Source organism: Salvelinus alpinus, chromosome 28 (genome assembly GCF_045679555.1).
Source record: "Salvelinus alpinus chromosome 28, SLU_Salpinus.1, whole genome shotgun sequence".
Lineage (NCBI taxonomy): Eukaryota > Metazoa > Chordata > Actinopteri > Salmoniformes > Salmonidae > Salvelinus > Salvelinus alpinus.
In genome coordinates, this window is record NC_092113.1 from 24101457 (window position 1) to 24120138 (window position 18682).

The following is an 18682-nucleotide window of genomic DNA, read 5'->3' on the forward strand; positions in this document are numbered from 1 at the left end:
AAAATTACGTTGTGCTTCACCCAATTTTTTTATACAGTCTATGGCTTCACCTTATGCCGCGTTTAAAACAAATGGGAAGTCAGAAATCTCCGACTTCCGAGCATTAACGAACTCGGAAAAAACGAAATATCGTTTTGAACGGTCATCCAACTCAGAATCTCGAGCATCTTTCTATAGCTCCGACCTGAATATCACTGACGTGATGATTTGACCTCGTTTTTCCTGAGTTCTCAGTTGTCTTGAAAGCACCATTATAACTCAGTGTGCAAAATTTGAGCACATAATGCTAACGCAGGTTTGATTTTTATGAATATACAGTACAGGCACTGGGGACATGGCAGCGTGAAAGTATGGCGGATGCTGAAGAGCCGTAAGTAACGTTACCAAAATAGATATTGTAGCTGACAGAAATATGCTGCTTTAAAACAAGCATTGAACCTTCTTTTATTCTCTCATTTTTAGGGAGAAGAAAAGAAGGAAAATAGAGGAGCTGACTGAGAAGTTAGTGACGAAATGCTTGAAACTGTCAGCAGTAGGTTTGAGTTGAGTTGCACAACTAGTTAGCTAGCATGGAGTGTGGAAATTCATTCATTCAACAATTTCAGTTTTGGAAATTGGCCCAATTCAAGTAGTTAGCTAGTTTACTATAACGATCAGGCAAATATTAGCTAGGAATAATAGGCCTAGTCAAAGTGTACCAAATCTAACCTCGGCCAGAGGCTCTAGCTCTGCAATATCAAAGAAGACCAGTTAGTTATGGTAACGTTAGCTAGCCCTTGATCATGACGCTCAGTTCAACACAGATGAAAATCGGGTAACAAATAACGTTAGGTAACTTATCTAGTTTACCAGCCTGGAGCATTACACATAAGAGTCAACATTAGACTAAGGCGTATTCTGTATGCGGTAGTTTTGTTAAGAGGTCGACGCTCGGTCTGAACATTAACACGCATCGCTTGTGGTACGATTTTGGAAGCATACTGACCTTATCTTTCATATCAGTGAGAAATCATTTTCAGAAAACACAAGGTTAAATTGATAAACACATGGCCATATCTCCATGTTACAGCGCTTGTTTACATTTATAAAATAGAGTCTGGCAGGATATTGACGTTTATGAGATGTAGTGGAGGATAAACGACGTTTACGCACCTTTTTAATTTAGTTAATTATCGTTTACACACTTATTATTGCGTTCCCAGCGTTGGTCAACACTCAGAAGGCTTCTTGATCTGAGTTCTAATCGCGCCTACATTTAAGCTTATGGGGGGTGATACATGCCAGAATTAAGCCTCATGAAGCTACTGATACCTCTCACCAAGTCACCTAACGTCTTCCTAGAGCCATAAAATAACGCCATGAATTAACATGGACTGTCAATGGAGACAAGTTTGTTTCTAAGGCGTCAAACTGCCGACGTGATCACGACACGTACACGTCATGTGGACGTAGTGTTCACGTAGCATAACGTGTCACTGACAGGTCATGTGTCAGTTTGCGTGTAAGTTTATTATGAATGATTTTACCCCCAACAACTTAAAAACGTCTACATGTGTTACGTGTTAGTTTAAGTCTCTGTTTAGTATAGCAATTTAACTAGCCTATCGAAGGTCTTGCGCAGCCTAAACATCCCAGGAAAATGTGGATGGTTTATTAAATGCTCTACAATGTAGAGCTATGCCTAATGCAAAATACCAAAAAGTTTGAATTGGTATGGATCTATGCATAGACCAAACAGCTTAACAGAGGCCCTAGGACCATGCCTCATGACTACCTGGCCTGATGTCTCCTTGCTGTCCCCAGTCCACCTGGTCTTGCTGCTGCTCCAGTTTCAACTGTTCTGCCTGCGGCTATAGAACCCTGACCTGTTCACCGGACGTGCTACCTGTCCCAGACCTGCTGTTTTCAACTCTCTTAGAGACAGCAGGAGCGGTAGAGATACTCTGAATGATTGGCTATGAAAAGCCAACTGACATTTAATCCTGAGGTGCTGACCTGTTGCACCCTCTACAACCACTGTGATTATTATTATTTGACCCTGTTGGTCATCTATGAACATTTGAACATCTTGGCCATGTTCTGTTATAATCTCCATCCGGCACAGCCAGATGAGGACTGGCCACCCCTCATAGCCTGGTTCCTCTCTAGGTTCTGGCCATTTCTAGGGTGTTTTTCCAAGCCACTGTGCCTCTACACCTGCATTGCTTGCTGTTTGGGATTTTAGGCTGGGTTTCTGTACAGCTGATGTGAGAAGGGATTTATAAATACATTTGATTGAACAGATAACATTTATTATTCAGGAGAATCCCATTGAATCAGGCTATTAATTTCAGTGCAGGTGCGTTCTTACGCATATCCTTAGACTAAAAGGAACCGTAAACACCCCAGCCTGTTTTGATCACAGATCATGATGAAGCCTGAACATTTAAGCTGTTTGTCATTGATTTATCCCACAATTACCTACGGATTTGATACACATGAAGACCTATATTTAATCTGGAATTGACAAACAAAAGCCTGACTAGGATCCTGACTTTCCCCCACGTCATATTACCAATTAGGGTAAATGTATTCCTATTAATTTGCATAGGCTAACCTTTGCGATTTAATGTTATTTACCATCTTCTGCTTTTTATGAATAAACAGGCATCAGGGTAAACATAATATAATTTTAATGCCCCCCCCACACACACATTAATGTTACTTACCTTACAGATCACAAAGTGAACTAATTTCCTCTCCATTAATATGCAAATACATTTGATTCATACACTGGCTTGTCTGGCTGGCATGTTTTCATTTTAAACAGGCATTCCCTTACCTACACTGAAATAATTTTAGTCCTCAATTATGATTTTAAAAAGTCATAGCTCATTAGTACACCCTTGTGGTTGAATATATATATCTATTGTATGTCTTATGATACAATTAATAATGTTGAACTAACAAATACCATCAAGGGATGCAGTATATGCAATAATGCAGTATATGCAATAATGTTATATACAATTGTATTGTTTACATCAGTTAACTGCTGCAGTTCTCCTCCATATAGCAGGTGATAGAGTGAATACTCTGGAGGCCTGGACACTGCTGTGTGTGCAAAGATAATTACCTTCAGATTGTCTCAACGTCAACAGTGAAGAGGTGACTCCAGGATGCTGGCCTTCTAGGCAGTCTCTCTGTCCAGTGTCTGTGTTCTTTTGCCCATCTTAATCTTTTATTTTTATTGGCCAGTCTGAAATATGGCTTTTTCTTTGTAACTCTGCCTAGAAGGCCAGCATCCTGGAGTCACCTCTTCACTGTTGATCTTGAGACTGGTGTTTTGCAAGTACTATTTAATGAAGCTGCCAGTTGAGGACTTGTGAGGTGTCTGTTTCTCAAACTAGACGCTCTAATGTACTTGTCCTCTTGCTCAGTTGTGCACCTGGGCCTCCCACTCCTCTTTCTATTTTGGTTAGGGCCAGTTTGTGCTGTTCTGTGAAGGGAGTAGTACAGTGTTGTGACAGATCTTCAGTTTCTTGGCAATTTCTTGCATGGAATAGCCTTCATTTCTCAGAACAAGAATAGCCTGAAGAAAGTTATTTCAGAAGAAAGTTATTTGTTTCTGGCAATTTTGTGCCTGTAATCGAACCCACAAATGCTGATGCTCCAGATACTCAACTAGTCTAAAGAAGGTCAGTTTTATTGCTTCTTTAATCAGCACAACATTTTCAGCTGTGCTAACATAATTGAAAAAGGGTTTTCTAATGATCAATTAGCCTTTTTATAATGATAAACTTGATTTAGCGAACACAACGTGCCATTGGAACTGAATAGCACCTATGAACTCCTGAAAGCCGTGGACACAACTCTTATTGGTTGTCTGATGTGGAACTGGTAACAACACAGTCTGTGATTGGCTAACAACATTTAGATCTGTATACAGCGAGGTAAGATATCATACCATGCCATGAGTTGTTGAGGGAAAGACAGAATATCTATAGAGTGGGCATCATCATTTCTAGGCCATTAGCGATAACAGGAAATACACAAGCCATAGGCTACACTATAGTTCAAGGTGGCTATGTCGGAATATCTGCTTGCACGGGAAAAAATGTACATTTTCTAACATTTATGGTTGAGATTTAATTAATATAAATATAAACTATGCACATTATGACTTTCATTAACACGCGATGCAGATGTCTCACAGACGTTAGTAAGGCGTTGGTATCATGTCAGGTGGTACGGTTGCCTAGGCTTATATATGTCCCTTATCACCCCCCATAAATGCTCGTTATGTTCACCTGCTCCCTCAGATTACCTGGTTAGCAGCGCTTTCATTCACCACTCTGTCCAATGGGAAACTCCGCCCATAACATAGGCTGAGACGTGAAATTAACTACCTCAGCCCAGACCTAAAGTGGCAAGTGTCAGAGAAACCGCGGGAATTTTTTTGAAATCCCTCGACTCCTTCCGTGTCAAAAGACATCCCCCCCAAACAAACCCCCTGACTCTCTGGGAATGATTACACAGTTGTTAGAGTCGCTGATATTTTAGTCTGACGTCTAGCTAGCTCAAAGTACTTAAGTCCTTGAATTTGACTTGCCACTGTTTGTATGAAACCTGAATATTTTTGCTTATGGAAATGTATTTCACAGCAGTTTAGATGGTATAATGATTCTCTACACTATACTTGCTTTGTTTGTCACACAAACTGAAACTATTAGAATTTTAGCAACCAGGAAATGGCGGAGCGAATTCTGCTTAGTACACCTTTTAAAACAGCGTCGGGATTGTAGTTCACATGAGCCAGTCGTGGGAGACGCTAACCGCTGATAACTGTAGTAGGGATAATGCAGAATGCCACCTAGAGTTTTGGAGAGCTATTATGGTAGCCAGCTAGTTTCCATTAGCTAGTTAGCAGCAGCAACATCTGCTGCCAATGATGAAATCTGCAGCCTGAATTTTCACATATGATAATCGAAAAATTTATTAGGTACTAGCTAGCTAGTTATACTTGGGAAATCATTGACGTTAATGTACAGACCTATGTCTACCTAGCTAGCTATCTCATTTTGACTCATCAAACTTGTGGTAAAGGTTTGAATGATTTCTGATTGATATGTGCAGAAGAGCACCGTGTGTTCTCTGTGTGCAGAATGGCTGTAGATGGAGACAGTAGAGACTGGGATGGCCGATGGAACCATGTGAAGAAGTTCCTCGAGAGACCCGGCCCATTCACTCATCCTGACTTTGAGCCAAGCATTGAGGTAAGGAAGGAATAACAAATAGATAACTAATAACATATCCTTTATTTAGGGGATAGAGATAATCATTCACCAAACCAACTCTTTTATGTTCTCAGTCCCTTGGGTTCTTATTGGAGACATGCAAGATCCTGGTCATTGGAGCTGGAGGACTTGGGTGTGAGCTGCTCAAAAATCTGGTATGAGAGTTTATGTCCAGCATCCAGGTGCAAATGCATGCAAGCCTTTTGTTTCTTTGTCTGTTTCTGCACATCAATATCTTAAAGTGGAACTGATAGCGTTTGAACTACTTTGCATATGACATTCCCAGTTTATGCTTCAAAACCAACTTTATAAGAAGTTTTAAAAATAGGTTATATTTTAATCAAAATTCCATGACTTATAATAAGGCATTGTCAGAATACAGTTGAAGTCGGAAGTTTACATACACCTTCTCCAAATACATTTAAACAGAGCTTCATGGTTGAGATGGTGTTCTTCGGCTTGCAAGACTCCCCCTTTTTCCTCCAAACATAACGATGGTCTTTATGGGCAAAACAGTTATTTTTGTTTCATCAGACCAGAGGACATTTCTCCAAAAAGTACGATATTTGTCCCCATGTGCAGTTGCAAACCGTAGTCTGGCTTTTTTTATGGCGGTTTTGGAGCAGTGGCTTCTTCCTTGCTGAGCGGCCTTTCAGGTTATGTCGATATAGGACTCGTCTTACTGTGGATATAGATACTTTTCTACATGTTCCCTCCAGCATCTTCACAAGGTCCTTTGCTGTTGTTCTGGGATTGATTTGCACTTTTCACACCAAAGTACGTTCATCTCTAGGAGACAGAAAGCGTCTCCTTCCTGAGCGGTATGATGGCTGCGTGGTCCCATGGTGTTTATACTTGCATACTATTGTTTGTACAGAGGAATGTGGTACCTTCAGGCATTTAGAAATTGCTCCCAGGGATGAACCAGACTTGTGGAGGTCTACACATTTTTTTCTGAGGTCTTTGCTGACTTCTTTTGATTTTCCCATGATGTCAAGCAAAGAGGCACTGAGTACACTTCCAATTGACTCAAATGATGTCAATTAGCCTATCAGAAGCTTCTTGGAATTTTCCAAGCTGTTTAAAGGCACAGTCAACTTAGTGTATGTAAACTTCTGACCCACTGGAATTGTGATACAGTGAAATAATCTGTCTGTAAACAATTGTTGGAAAAATTACTTGCACAAAGTAGATGTCCTAACCGGCTTGCCAAAACTATAGTTTGTTAACAAGAAATTTGTGTAGTGGTTGAAAAATGAGTTTTAATGACTCCAACCTAAGTGTATGTAAACTTCCGACTTCAACTGTATATGGAAGGAGTTCAATGCATTATTAATATAATTCACCAATACATTTCTTGGTAGTCCAAAAAATATTGCTATCAGGTTGTAAATCACAGATGGTCTGGCCCATTTTTTGCTGCCTCCACCCATTTGGATGCACTGTTTCAGTTTAAATGGCTCAATATTTTGACCAAAAATGGACGACTGTAACTAAGGCTTGGAATGTCAATACAATCAAACTATCAAGGGCAATGATCAAAAGTCAGTCATAACGTGGCAAATTGGCTAGCGCACGTGTCAAACAAGCGAATATAAGAGTCAAATTGAATCATCTACTGTATGAAATTACAGCCTGATGCGCTTGCTTGTTTACAGCGCGTAGCGGATGGGAATGTTTACAGACAGACATGCCCAGCTAGGCTACTAAAATGTTGCAGTCTGGCTTTGGTTTTTAAAGCTTGATAGTGAGTACGTTTACATGTACACTAGTAATTTGATATTAAACTGATTGTGGCAAAAGGCAGAGTATGGCATTAGTAAACACCTAACTCTGCTTACCTTAATTAGTGTAAAGTCATAATCGAAGTAAGTATACGCCGATTAACACCTGGTTTTCTAAGCAATCTTTCTAATTACTAAAACATGTAAACAGCATAATCGGCGTTCCAGCGTTGTATTTGATTTGCGCATGTGCCAGCACCGGGTAGCGTAATCCTCAATCTTATGCACCAGTGAAGTGCTGCATAGTTTTTACATACAAATCAGAATTATTTGCGAATTTCTGTATGCATCAAAAGTTCCATCAGTAGCCTGATATCAGATGTGTCCATGTAAACAGGATTATTAGGGAAATCATTATTCTTGTAAAGCATGTCAACTTTTTAAACAAACTATGAAATTGCCGTGAATATCCACAATATTCGCAGTAGGTTAGGTTGGCTACTGTCTATAATACATTTGTATGTCACCATACAGCAATGCTGTATTCAACTGCACCCGTGATCCATGCAGTGCAAAAAAATGAAAAACATGTTTTAAGTTTAAATGTTACAATTTATTGCTACGTTTTTGTTATTCGGCGTTAAGTACTTTTTTGATTAGGGTCGCAGCATATTATGCATAGCAGCAAAGGCTGTACAAATATGATTTATATTTTTTGGTTTTAATATGTAACAATTCTATATACAGTATTCTATGTTCATAAGTGGACATTTTATAAAGGGACATTTTTTTCTGATAAAACAGTGGCCAGTTTGCGTCCCAGTTTCACGTTTGTAAAAACAAGTAGGCTATATCTGGCCCGCAAATTCGTAGTTTTTTTCAATATGGCCCGTGCACTGATTGAGTTTGACACCCTTGGGCTAGCGTATTTATTTAGCAAGCTAAAAGCACAGAGCCTAACGTTAGTTAGCTAGCTGCTAGGAGGATATCATGTCATTGGACGAGTGTGTGAGTGACCGACTTTTTCACCTGCTCGTTTTTCGGTGGCTACAGCTAGAGATGCTTCGGTCATTTGGTTAGCTAGCAAGAAATGGGAATTGCTTTGCTAGCTCGCTATGCTGAACTTGAACGACTGTTATCCACAGTTAGTATATCTCTTAGTTGTGATCAAATGTATTTGGCATTGATCACATGGGCGGGTAGGCAGGGAAGTTCCTATTTAGTTGTCAAAACATGGGTTGTGACAAGCATGCATTAGCAGGTAAGCTGCAGAAGGACGAGCAGGCTACTATTCCCCATCGTTTATCAGTGCAATTTTGACGGCTAAATAGCTGAGAAAGTTTGAGTGTTTATCTAATATTCCTTCGTTAGATTTTAGCTCCTCTCGCTCTGGCTATCATTAGTTGTTGATGTGCATAGGCAACTGAGGGAAAGAGTCTACCTTTTCATGGTTGTTTGATCAATAGGACTGCCAAGTTCTCAAATGTTAGAGGACTCCTGTGGTATTTGTGGATTTTTGGCGAATGCTTTCTAATGATCTACTGCCTGTTAAAACACAGTCCAGTTCAAAGTGAATAATGGCAGGCCCATGTGGCAAATGGCTTATTTGCAAATAGACCGATGATTTTATTAGGTTTTATTGACTGCAGTGTCTATTAATTGTCCAAAAGCACGGCGGCTTTCCCACTATATATTGCTATTGAATTCTCACATGTCCCTTACTATACGTCATTCCCAAACATTCTATGCATTTATGAAAATAATCATATCTAATTGCTCGCTTGTCAGAAAATGTAAAAGGCCTCATATTATTCCTGGGGGTGTATATGAATAAAATGTCATGATGCTAAAATGCTGTAAGTTCCACTTTAATGTTTGGTTTTGCCCTGTTCTAGGCCCTGTCAGGTTTTCGTCACATTCATGTTGTTGACATGGATACCATTGATATCTCCAATCTCAACAGGCAGTTCCTTTTCAGGTTTGGCTTGCCATTTTCCCACCTTCTCCTATGTCCATTAGTCTATTACTTTATGATGAATATCAACCTTAGTGTGTTCACGGTTGATAGAAAGAATCTACTGAATGAAAAAGAGTCTTAAGAGTTTACTGTTAAACACACATCTCATCTGTATACCCTGTTTAGGACCAAAGATGTTGGACGGCCAAAAGCAGATGTGGCTGCTGACTTTATCAATGGTCGCGTCCCTGGATGTCAAGTCGTCCCGTATCCTTTGCAACTGACGTGGTGAATACCGGTATGTAGGATTACCCCATACAAATGATTGCATTACTAAGCTTGAGCATGTGAACATTTGTAGAAGTATCTTCTATCATTTATTTTTCTTAAATAGTATCCTGCTCAGACATTTCAACAAAATCCAAGACTTTGATGAATCTTTCTACAGACGTAAGTACAAACTTTGTGTACATTATGGAGTTTTCTAAAATCTTTTGTACCTACGGTGAATTCGGAAAGTATTCAGACCCCTTTACTTTTTCCACATTTTGTTACGTTACAGCCCTATTCTAAAATTGATAAAATAAATATTTTTCCTCAATCTACACACAATACTCCATAATGACAAAGCGAAAACTGTTTTTTTAGAAATTTTAGCAAAATTAATAAACGGAAATACCTTATTTACATAAGTATTTAGACCCTTTGCTGAGACTCGAAATTGAGCTCAGCTACATCCTGTTTCCATTGATCATCCTTGAGATGTAGATGTTTCTACAACTTGATTGGAGTACAACTGTGGTAAATTCAATTGTTTGGACATGATTTGAAAAGGCACACACCTGTCTATGTAAGGTCCCGCACTTGACATTGCATGTCAGAGCAAAAACCAAGCCATCAGGTCGAAGTAATTGTCTGTAGTGCTCCGAGATAGGATTGTGTCGAGGCACAGATCTGGGGAAGGACACAAAAACATTTCTGCAGGATTGAAGGTCGCAAAGAACACAGTGCATTCATTCTTAAATGGAAGAAGTTTGGAACCACCAAGACTTGTCCTAGAGCTGGCTGCCTGGCCAAACTGAGCAATTGGGGGAGAAGGGCCTTGGTCAGAGAGGTGACCAAGAACCCGATGGTCACTCTGAAGGAGCTCCAGAGTTCCTCTGTGGAGATGGGATAATCTTCCAGAAGGACAACCATCTCTGCAGCACTCCACCAATCAGGCCTTTTCTGGTATAGTAGCCAGACGGATGCCACTCCTCAGTAAAAGGCACATGACAGCCCGCTTGGAGTTTTTTCAAAAGGCAACTAAAGACTCTCAGACCAAGAGAAACAAGATTCTCTGGTCTGATGAAACCAAAACCTTTTCCAGAGCCCTCAGGACCTCTGACTGGGGCGAAGGTTTACCTTCCAACAGGACAATGATACTAAGCACACAGCCAAGTCAACGCAGGAGTTGCTTCGGGACAAGTCTCTAAATGTTCTTGAGTGGACCAGCCAGAGCCCGGACTTCGATCGAACATCTCCGGAGAGACCTGAAATTGGCTGTACAGAGCTTGAGAGGATCTGCAGAGAAGAATGGGAGAAACTCCTCAAATACAGGTGTGCCAAGCTTGTAACATCATACCCAAGAAGACTTGAGGCTGTAATCGCTGCCAAAGGTACTGAGTAATGGGTCTGAATACTTATATAAATGTAATATTTTAGCTTTTTATTTGGAATAACTTAGCAAAAATGACTAAACACTTTTTGCTTTGTCATTATGCAGTATTGTGTGTAGATTGATGAAAAAAACAAACCATTAATTCAATTTTAGAATAAGGTTGTAACATAACAAAATGTGGAAAAAGTCAAGGGGTCTGAATGCTTTCTGAATGCACTGTAAAACAATGGCTCTGACACACATTTTCTTCTTTTATTTGTAGAATTCCATATTATTGTTTGTGGATTAGATTCCATCATCGCCAGGCGTTGGATGAATGGCATGCTGGTATGTCTTAATATAAACGATATGCTGTTTGGACTGTGTGTATATGTCAGGGGTTTTTCTGGATTTAAAAGGGGTTTAGGGGGTGGCATGGCAGGTGGCGTGGCAGGGAGCGTGGCAATGGGCACGGTCGGCACAGCTGGATTTGAGACATTTTTAGAGGCCCCCAACTTTGCGGTGTAGAGAAATGTTGGAATATATAAGCACATTTCCTGCATTTCTGCAAATTTCTCCATGAAGCTGAGAGAAAAAGTTTGTTTTAATGCAAATTTTCTGCAATTCTACACATTTTGCTGACTGTCTAGCTTTTATTTTGGTGATAACAGAATATATATACTGTAGGTCTATTTATCTTTTAGACCTGATTTATATCTGGTTTTAGTCATTTAAGTTCACACTGAAAGTGTTTTTCCATCCAGATTTTAATATATTAATTTAAAAAACTGTTTGGATTTAGGCCTCCCGAAAAAACCCTTAGGGAGCCCGCTCAAGGATTTCAATGGCAGACAAATCCCTGTATGTAAAACGTCAGTTCTAACTAACTGAAGACCCCATTTACAGATATCTCTCCTGAGCTACGAGGATGGTGTTCTGGACCCCAGTTCCATCATCCCCCTCATTGACGGTGGGACGGAGGGTTTCAAAGGCAATGCTCGGGTCATTCTGCCTGGCATGACCGCATGCATCGACTGCACCCTGGAACTCTACCCACCACAGGTGCTCCAAGCTCTCTCAGACCTGCCATTTTTTTTGTGTACTACTTCAGTAGCCCACTTCTATGTTAAGTTGGACAGTGATTTGTGTTCTGCAGCCATTTTGTGTTATCAGTGACAACTTGTGTGTGTGTTAAATTGTATGTGTGTTGTATAGCATAATTTGATGTATTCTTTTGGTCCATAGATTCATTTCCCCATGTGCACCATTGCGTCTATGCCGCGGTTGCCAGAGCACTGCGTTGAATATGTCAGAATGCTACAGTGGCCCAAAGACAAGCCTTTTGGAGGTACAACCATGAATAACACTACTCTATTAATTGTCACATCACCTCTTGATTGTATCGCCTGTCATAATACCTCCATAACACTATCATAAAGGTTGACATAGTCATAATACATCCACAGCTGTTATAATAGGTAGTAATAATATCTTTTTTCTTTTTGCCCCTTTTTTCGCCCCAATTTCGTGGTATCCAATTGGTAGTTACAGTCTTGTCTCATCGCTGCAACTCCCGTACGGACTCGGGAGAGGCGAAGGCTGAGAGCCGTGCCTCCTCCGAAACACAGCCCAGCCTCTTGACACAATGTACAATTAACCCGGAAGCCAGCCGCACCAATGTGTTGGAGGAAACACCATACACCTGGCGACTGTGTCAGCGTGCACTGCGCCTGACCCGCCACAGGAGTCGCTACTGCACGATGGGACAAGGACATCCCTGCCGGCCAAACACTCCCCTAACCCGGACGATGCTGGGCCAATTGTGCGCCGCCCCATGGGTCTCCCGGTCACGGCCGGCTGCGACGGTCATGGCCGGCTGGACTCGTACCCAGAATCTGTAGTGGCACAGCTAGCACTGGCACAGCTAGCCTTAGACCACCGCGCCACTCGGGTTTGCAATACAGCATTGTTTTTTGGCTGTTTCTGACCTTGCTGATTGCTCTAAGAAAGAGCAGAAACAGCCAGGAAACCTTTAAAAAAATATATAAAAAAATAAGGGAGTAGATCAGCTTTAATATGGCAGGTATTTTGTTGCTTCTACCAACGTAATTATCTGCATAATTTCCAATCCCACATATATACTGAACAAAAATATAAAAGCAACATGTAAAGTGTTGGTTTCATGAGCTGAAATAAAATATCCCAGAAATGTTCCATATGCACAAAAAGCTTATTTCTCTCAAATTTTGTGCACAAATTTGTTTACATCCCTGTTAGTGAGCATTTCTCCTTTGCCAAGATAATATCTCAAGAAGCTGATTAAACAGCATGATCATTACACAGGTGTACCTTGTGCTGGGGACAATAAAAGTCCCCAATGCAAATTAATTACTTAAAAATCATACAATGTGATTTTCTGGATTTTTGTTTTAGATTCCTTCTCTCACAGTTGAAGTGTACCTATGATAAAAATTACAGACCTCTACATGCTTTGTAAGTAGGAAAACCTGCAAAATCGTCAGTGTATCAAATACTTGTTCTCCCCACTGTACGTACATACATACATACATAGGTGTGTGTACATACATACATGCATACATACCCGTAAAACATCAGTCTCAACGGCAACAGTGAAGAGGCGACTCCGCGATTCTGGCCTTCTAGGCAGAGTTGCAAAAAAAAGATTAAGATGGGCAAAAGAACACAGACACTGGACAGAGGAACTCTGCCTAGAAGGCCAGCATCCCGGAGTCTTCTCTTCACTGTTGACGCTGAGACTGGTGTTCTGAGGGTACTATTTAATGAAGCTGCCAGTTGAGGACTTGTGAGGCGTCTGTTTCTCAAACTAGACACTCTAATGTACTGTCCTCTTGCTCAGTTGTGCACTAGGGCCTCCCACTACTCTTTCTATTCTGGTTAGAGCCAGTTTGTACTGTTCTGTGAAGGGAGAACAAGTATAGACTGAAGAGTTTCAGAAGAAAGTTATTTGTTTCTGTCCATGTTTCTGTCCATTTTGAGCCTGTAATCAAACTCACAAATGCTGATGCTCCAGATACTCAACTAGTCTAAAGAATGCCAGTTTTTTTTTATTCCTTTAATCAGGACAACAGTTTTCAGCTGTGCTAACATGGTTGCAAAAGGGTTTTCTAATGATCAATTAGCCTTTTTAAAATGATGGTTGGAACTTGGATTAGCTAACAACGTGCCACTGGAACACAGGAGTGATGGTTGCTGATAATGGGCCTCTGTACGCCTATGTAGATATTCCATTAAAAAACAGCCGTTTCCAGCTACAATAGTCATTTACAACATTAACAATGTCTACACTGTATTTCTGATCAATTTGATGTTATTTAAATGGACAATTTTTTTGTTGCTTTTCTTTCAAAAACAAGGACATTTCTAAGTGACCCCAAACTTTTGTGTGTGTGTGTATATATCTATAACCCTACCTCATTGGAGTAAACTAAATAAATATATTTTTGTTCTTTGTTATTTTCCCGTAAACCTACCACCCTCCCCTAATTAGAGTAAATTAATGGACAACAATACAGCTTATACATGCTATGTACATTTGCTGGACAGTATGTTTTACATTAGTTATCTTTTTGTTTGTTTTTAGTCCCAGCCTTCAGCTACTCTCAACCTCACCCACCCCTCCCCAAACTGTGGTATTGCACAATGTGCCTTTTGGTGGTCATAATTCCTTAATAACACTATCATAAAGATCAACATAATACCCATTTATAACAGATAATGGCAGCTAATGACAGTCCGGCTCTTGTCTGTCCCTCAGATGGTGTTGGTTTGGATGGGGATAACCCTGAGCACATCCAGTGGGTGTTCCAGAGGGCCCAGGAGAGAGCTGTTGACTACAGCATCACAGGAGTCACATACAGACTCACACAAGGTGAGGAGAACCATACTGTAACACTCTGTCCTGGAGATGGTAAAACTCATGTTTTACCAGCTTTCAGCCATACATACTGTATAGTACACACAATTTGCTGTCAATTCCATTTTCAATTAGAATTTAAAAATGTTTTTTTATTGAAGTTGTATTGACACCAACTCCCCCGCTTACAAGTATTGGTTGCTGAAATCTGTGAACAGTGGAGTTAAAGATTTCTTTTGACATGGCTTTGCCTCAGGTGTCGTGAAAAGGATCATCCCTGCTGTGGCGTCAACTAATGCTGTAATAGCTGGTAGGAAACCCTTAATGACTGTCATTGGGTTTTATCTTGAAGAATCCTAAAGTAAAGTGTAACATATTCACCTTTTTGTGTTGCTTTGTAGCTGCCTGCTCCACTGAAGTTTTTAAAATAGCTTCAAGGTTAGTACTATGACTCATCCCTTTTTCACATGATGGACTCACTGGAGAGTAGGTCAATTCCATACTAGGTATCATTCATATTACCTTTCTCTGACTTTGCAGCACTTCTATTCCACTGAATAATTATCTGGTATTTAATATTGTGGACGGACTGTACACCTACACCTTTGAGGCAGAGCGAAAGGTTAGTAATGTTTTCGATGTACCCAGATGAGTGTCCTTAATGGATATATATTTGCCCATTTTTTATTTAGGAGATCTGTATTAATGTTACTGACGATGCTATTGACACACAAGGCTATAAGGGTATGGCGTGCTTTCAGGCTACTTGTGCCTTCATGCTCTTGTTTGGTCCGACAGGAGAACTGCTCAGCTTGTAGCCAGGTGCCCCAGGATCTACAGTTCCCACCCTCTGCCAAGCTACAGGAGGTCCTGGAGTACTTGACAGAGAATTCCTCCCTGTGAGTACATCTCCTAGTAACCAGATCGACTGATATTGATGTCTGCCATGTCTTCACACAGAAGAGGCTGTGTTTTATGGTTACTGAAGTGTAAGTTATTGTTTTCCAGACAAATGAAATCCCCAGCCATCACAGCAACCCTGGACGGGAAAAATAAGACACTGTATTTACAGACTATAGCTTCAATTGAAGAAAGAACTAGACCAAACCTTTGCAAAACCTTGAAAGGTAAGATGCGTGCATTGCATGTGTGTGGTAGATCATATAAAGCTATGTGTTTATTTCAGCCATCTTGTAAATGTAATATTGTGTTGTTGCAGAACTGGGATTGTCTGATGGACAGGAACTAGCAGTGGCGGATGTCACCACACCTCAGACTGTCCTCTTCAAGTTGAAACTCACCTCTTAAAGGGCTAGTACAGTCATAAATGTGATTTTCTTATGTTTTATCTATATTTCCACACTATGAGGTTGGAATAATTCTGTGAAATTGTGAAAATTATGATAATACCCTTTTAGTGTAAGCGTTGTTTGAAAAGAACGCCTGAAATTTCTGGTAATTTTGCATGGGTGTAGTTTTGGCCTGCCTGGCGACATTACCGGGCGGTGTTAATAGACCAATAACAGAGTTCCAAACCTCTGCCAATAACATCTAGTTTTCAGGTTACATATCCCTCCCATTAAGCTTCTCCAATTAGGTGCCTCACACAGACTACTCCCAGACAGTCCTAACGAAATTATTGCTTGAGAAATTGCTTTTTGCTAAGAAGCTATTTTTGTTTCTTTTTTACCATTGTTTTCAATTAAAATCACAGTAAGGTACTTAATTGTTACCCAGAAATAATTTGATATTGAGATAATAACGACTGCATTGGACCTTTTTTTAAATGCAGAATCTGTCGACATTTGACAACCTTTGGGGAGAAAGTAGCAAGTGATACAGCGTGGCATGGTTTTAATATATTTTAGTCTGATAATGTATATACGATAATTTTCTCTGTCGTATTGGCCCATTATGGGAGGTAGCTGATGGCCATCAACTTTCTATATCACTATATGTGGAATCAGTCTGTGAAAATGTTTCTTAATGTTTTACTCCTAAATGTTTGCTCCAAATGGCTGTCTTCTTTCCCTCACTCAAAAGAGCAGTAGTTTTATATAGGGTACCAGTCAAAAGTTTGGACACACCTACTCATTCCAGGGTTTTTGTTTATTTAAATTATTTTCTACATTGTAGAATAACAGTGAAGACATCAAAACTATGAAATAACACATGGAATCATGTAGTAACCAAAAAAGTGTTAAACACATCAAAATATATTTTAAGTTCTTCAAAGTAGCCACCCTTTGCCTTGATGACAGCTTTGCAACCAGCTTCACATGGAATGCTTTTCCAACAGTCTTGAAGGAGTTCCCACATATGCTGAGCACTTCTTGGCTGCTTTTCCTTCACGCTGCGGTCCAACTCATCCCAAACCATCTGTTGGGTTGTGGTTGAGTGATTGTGGAGGCTATGTCATCTGATGCAGCACTCCATCACTCTCCTTCTTGGTCAAATAGCCCTTACACAGCTTGGATGTGTGTGTTTTGGTCATTGTCCTGTTGAAAAACAAATGATAGTCCCACTAAGCGCAAACCAGATGGGATGGTGTTTCGCTGTAGAATACTTTGGTAGCCTTGCTGGTTAAGTTTCTTGGCCCAAGTAAGTCTCTTCTTATTATTGGTGTCCTTTAGTAGTGGTTTCTTTGCAGCAATTTGACCATGAAGGCTGGATTCACACAGTCTCCTATGAACAGTTGATGTTGAGATGTGTCTGAACTCTGAAGCATTTATTTGGGCTTCAATTTCTGAGGCTGGTAACTCTATTGAACTTATCCTCTGCAGCAGAGGTAACTCTGGGTCTTCCATTCCTGTGGCAGTCCTCATGAGAGCCAGTTTCATCTGCACTTGAAGAAACTTTCAAAGTTCTTGAAATCTTTCAGATCACTGACCTACATGTCTTAAAGTAATGATGGACTGTCGTTTCTCTTTGCTTATTTGAGCTGTTCTTGCCATAATATGGACTTGGTCTTTTACCAAATAGGGCTGTCTTCTGTATACCACCCCTACCTTGTCACAACACAACTGATTGGCTCAAACACATAAAGAAGGAAAGAAATAACACAAATTAACTTTTAACAAGGCACACCTGTTAATTGAAATGCATTCCAGATGTCTACCTCATGAAGCTGGTTGAGAGAATGCCAAGAGTGTGCAAAGCTGTCATCAAGGCAAAGGGTGGCTACTTTGAAGAATCTGAAATATATTTTGATTTGTTTACCACTTTTGGTTACCACATGATTCGTAATGTTATTTCATAGTTTTGATGTCTTCACTATTATTCTACAATGTAGAAAATATAAATGAGTAGGTGTGTCTAAACATTTAGCTGGTACTGTTTGTAATTATGACAAACTGTGCTGCAATAAAGTGTTTTGATAATGAAAGTTGTCTCAAAGAGGGTTTCCTTAGTCTGCACTAGATCGACGCTATACACCTAACACACCACTGACATAGCATGATTTGATTAGAGGTGGTTTCACCAACCCAAATTAATTGAACTTTTTAGGATATTGATCATTAGATTTTTTTTTGTATATGGTTAAGTAGTTCCTGGACTACATAGACTAGCCCAGATTTCAATTAAATAAATTGTAAATGGGGCATTTTGTAGTCGACTTAAAGAAATTACGAGTTGACACCTATTTTACTAAGCACAATAGGAGGACTAGTACCATGGTCTGCACATGAGGTTAGCGGCTGTAAAATACTTATGTGGTGCGTTCAGGTTTGCTACATTGTGGAGCAAAAACGTTATTGAACAGACTTTGAGGTATGTTTGCTCTAGTGGAGGCTCCTTAGAGGAGGAAGGGGAGGACCATCCTCTTCACCAAATTTCATAAAAATATTGGAACATTAAAGTTATCCTTTTTAGATAAAACTTCTACACGTATTCACACGTCACCAAATAATTTATTAAAACCCTGTTTTGCAAAGGTCTACAGTAGCCTCAACAGCACTCTGTAGGGTAGCACATAGTGTAGCCGGAGGGTACCTCTGCGCAGTACTTTGTTCAACTTATCTAATCAGTTATTGTTTTCTTGCTCAAACCGCGAGCCTCACATGTCAAACTCAGACATTTCTCTCAAAACACAGGGATGTCAATTCGCACAGGACTAGTATTATCAGAGGATCTTGGAGTTTGCCAAAAAACTAGGTTATTCTGGCTGGAATTGTTATACTCCTGCCATGT

General features: G+C 40.1%; 1 protein-coding gene across 6 annotated transcripts; it reads left to right on the top strand.

The window, feature by feature from the left end:
* Window positions 1–31: 31 nt before the first annotated feature.
* LOC139557457 (NEDD8-activating enzyme E1 catalytic subunit-like) lies at window positions 32–17876 on the top strand. 6 transcript variants are annotated; one of them, XM_071372271.1, is made up of 17 exons: window positions 32–370; window positions 463–501; window positions 5144–5255; window positions 5351–5431; window positions 8896–8978; window positions 9144–9224; window positions 9364–9407; window positions 10880–10944; window positions 11503–11658; window positions 11842–11944; window positions 14393–14506; window positions 14748–14801; window positions 14893–14929; window positions 15032–15113; window positions 15290–15390; window positions 15500–15618; window positions 15711–17876. In XM_071372271.1, exons 1-17 carry the CDS (start codon window positions 351–353, stop codon window positions 15797–15799), a joined length of 1380 nt encoding a protein of 459 aa, XP_071228372.1. In that variant the 5' UTR covers window positions 32–350; the 3' UTR covers window positions 15800–17876. The 6 variants fall into 6 exon arrangements, with proteins under 6 accessions (XP_071228372.1, XP_071228374.1, XP_071228377.1 ...); XM_071372272.1 differs by having other exon boundaries at window positions 266–370; window positions 463–536; window positions 15711–16493; XM_071372274.1 differs by having other exon boundaries at window positions 304–370; window positions 463–532; window positions 15711–16493.
* Window positions 17877–18682: the final 806 nt, after the last annotated feature.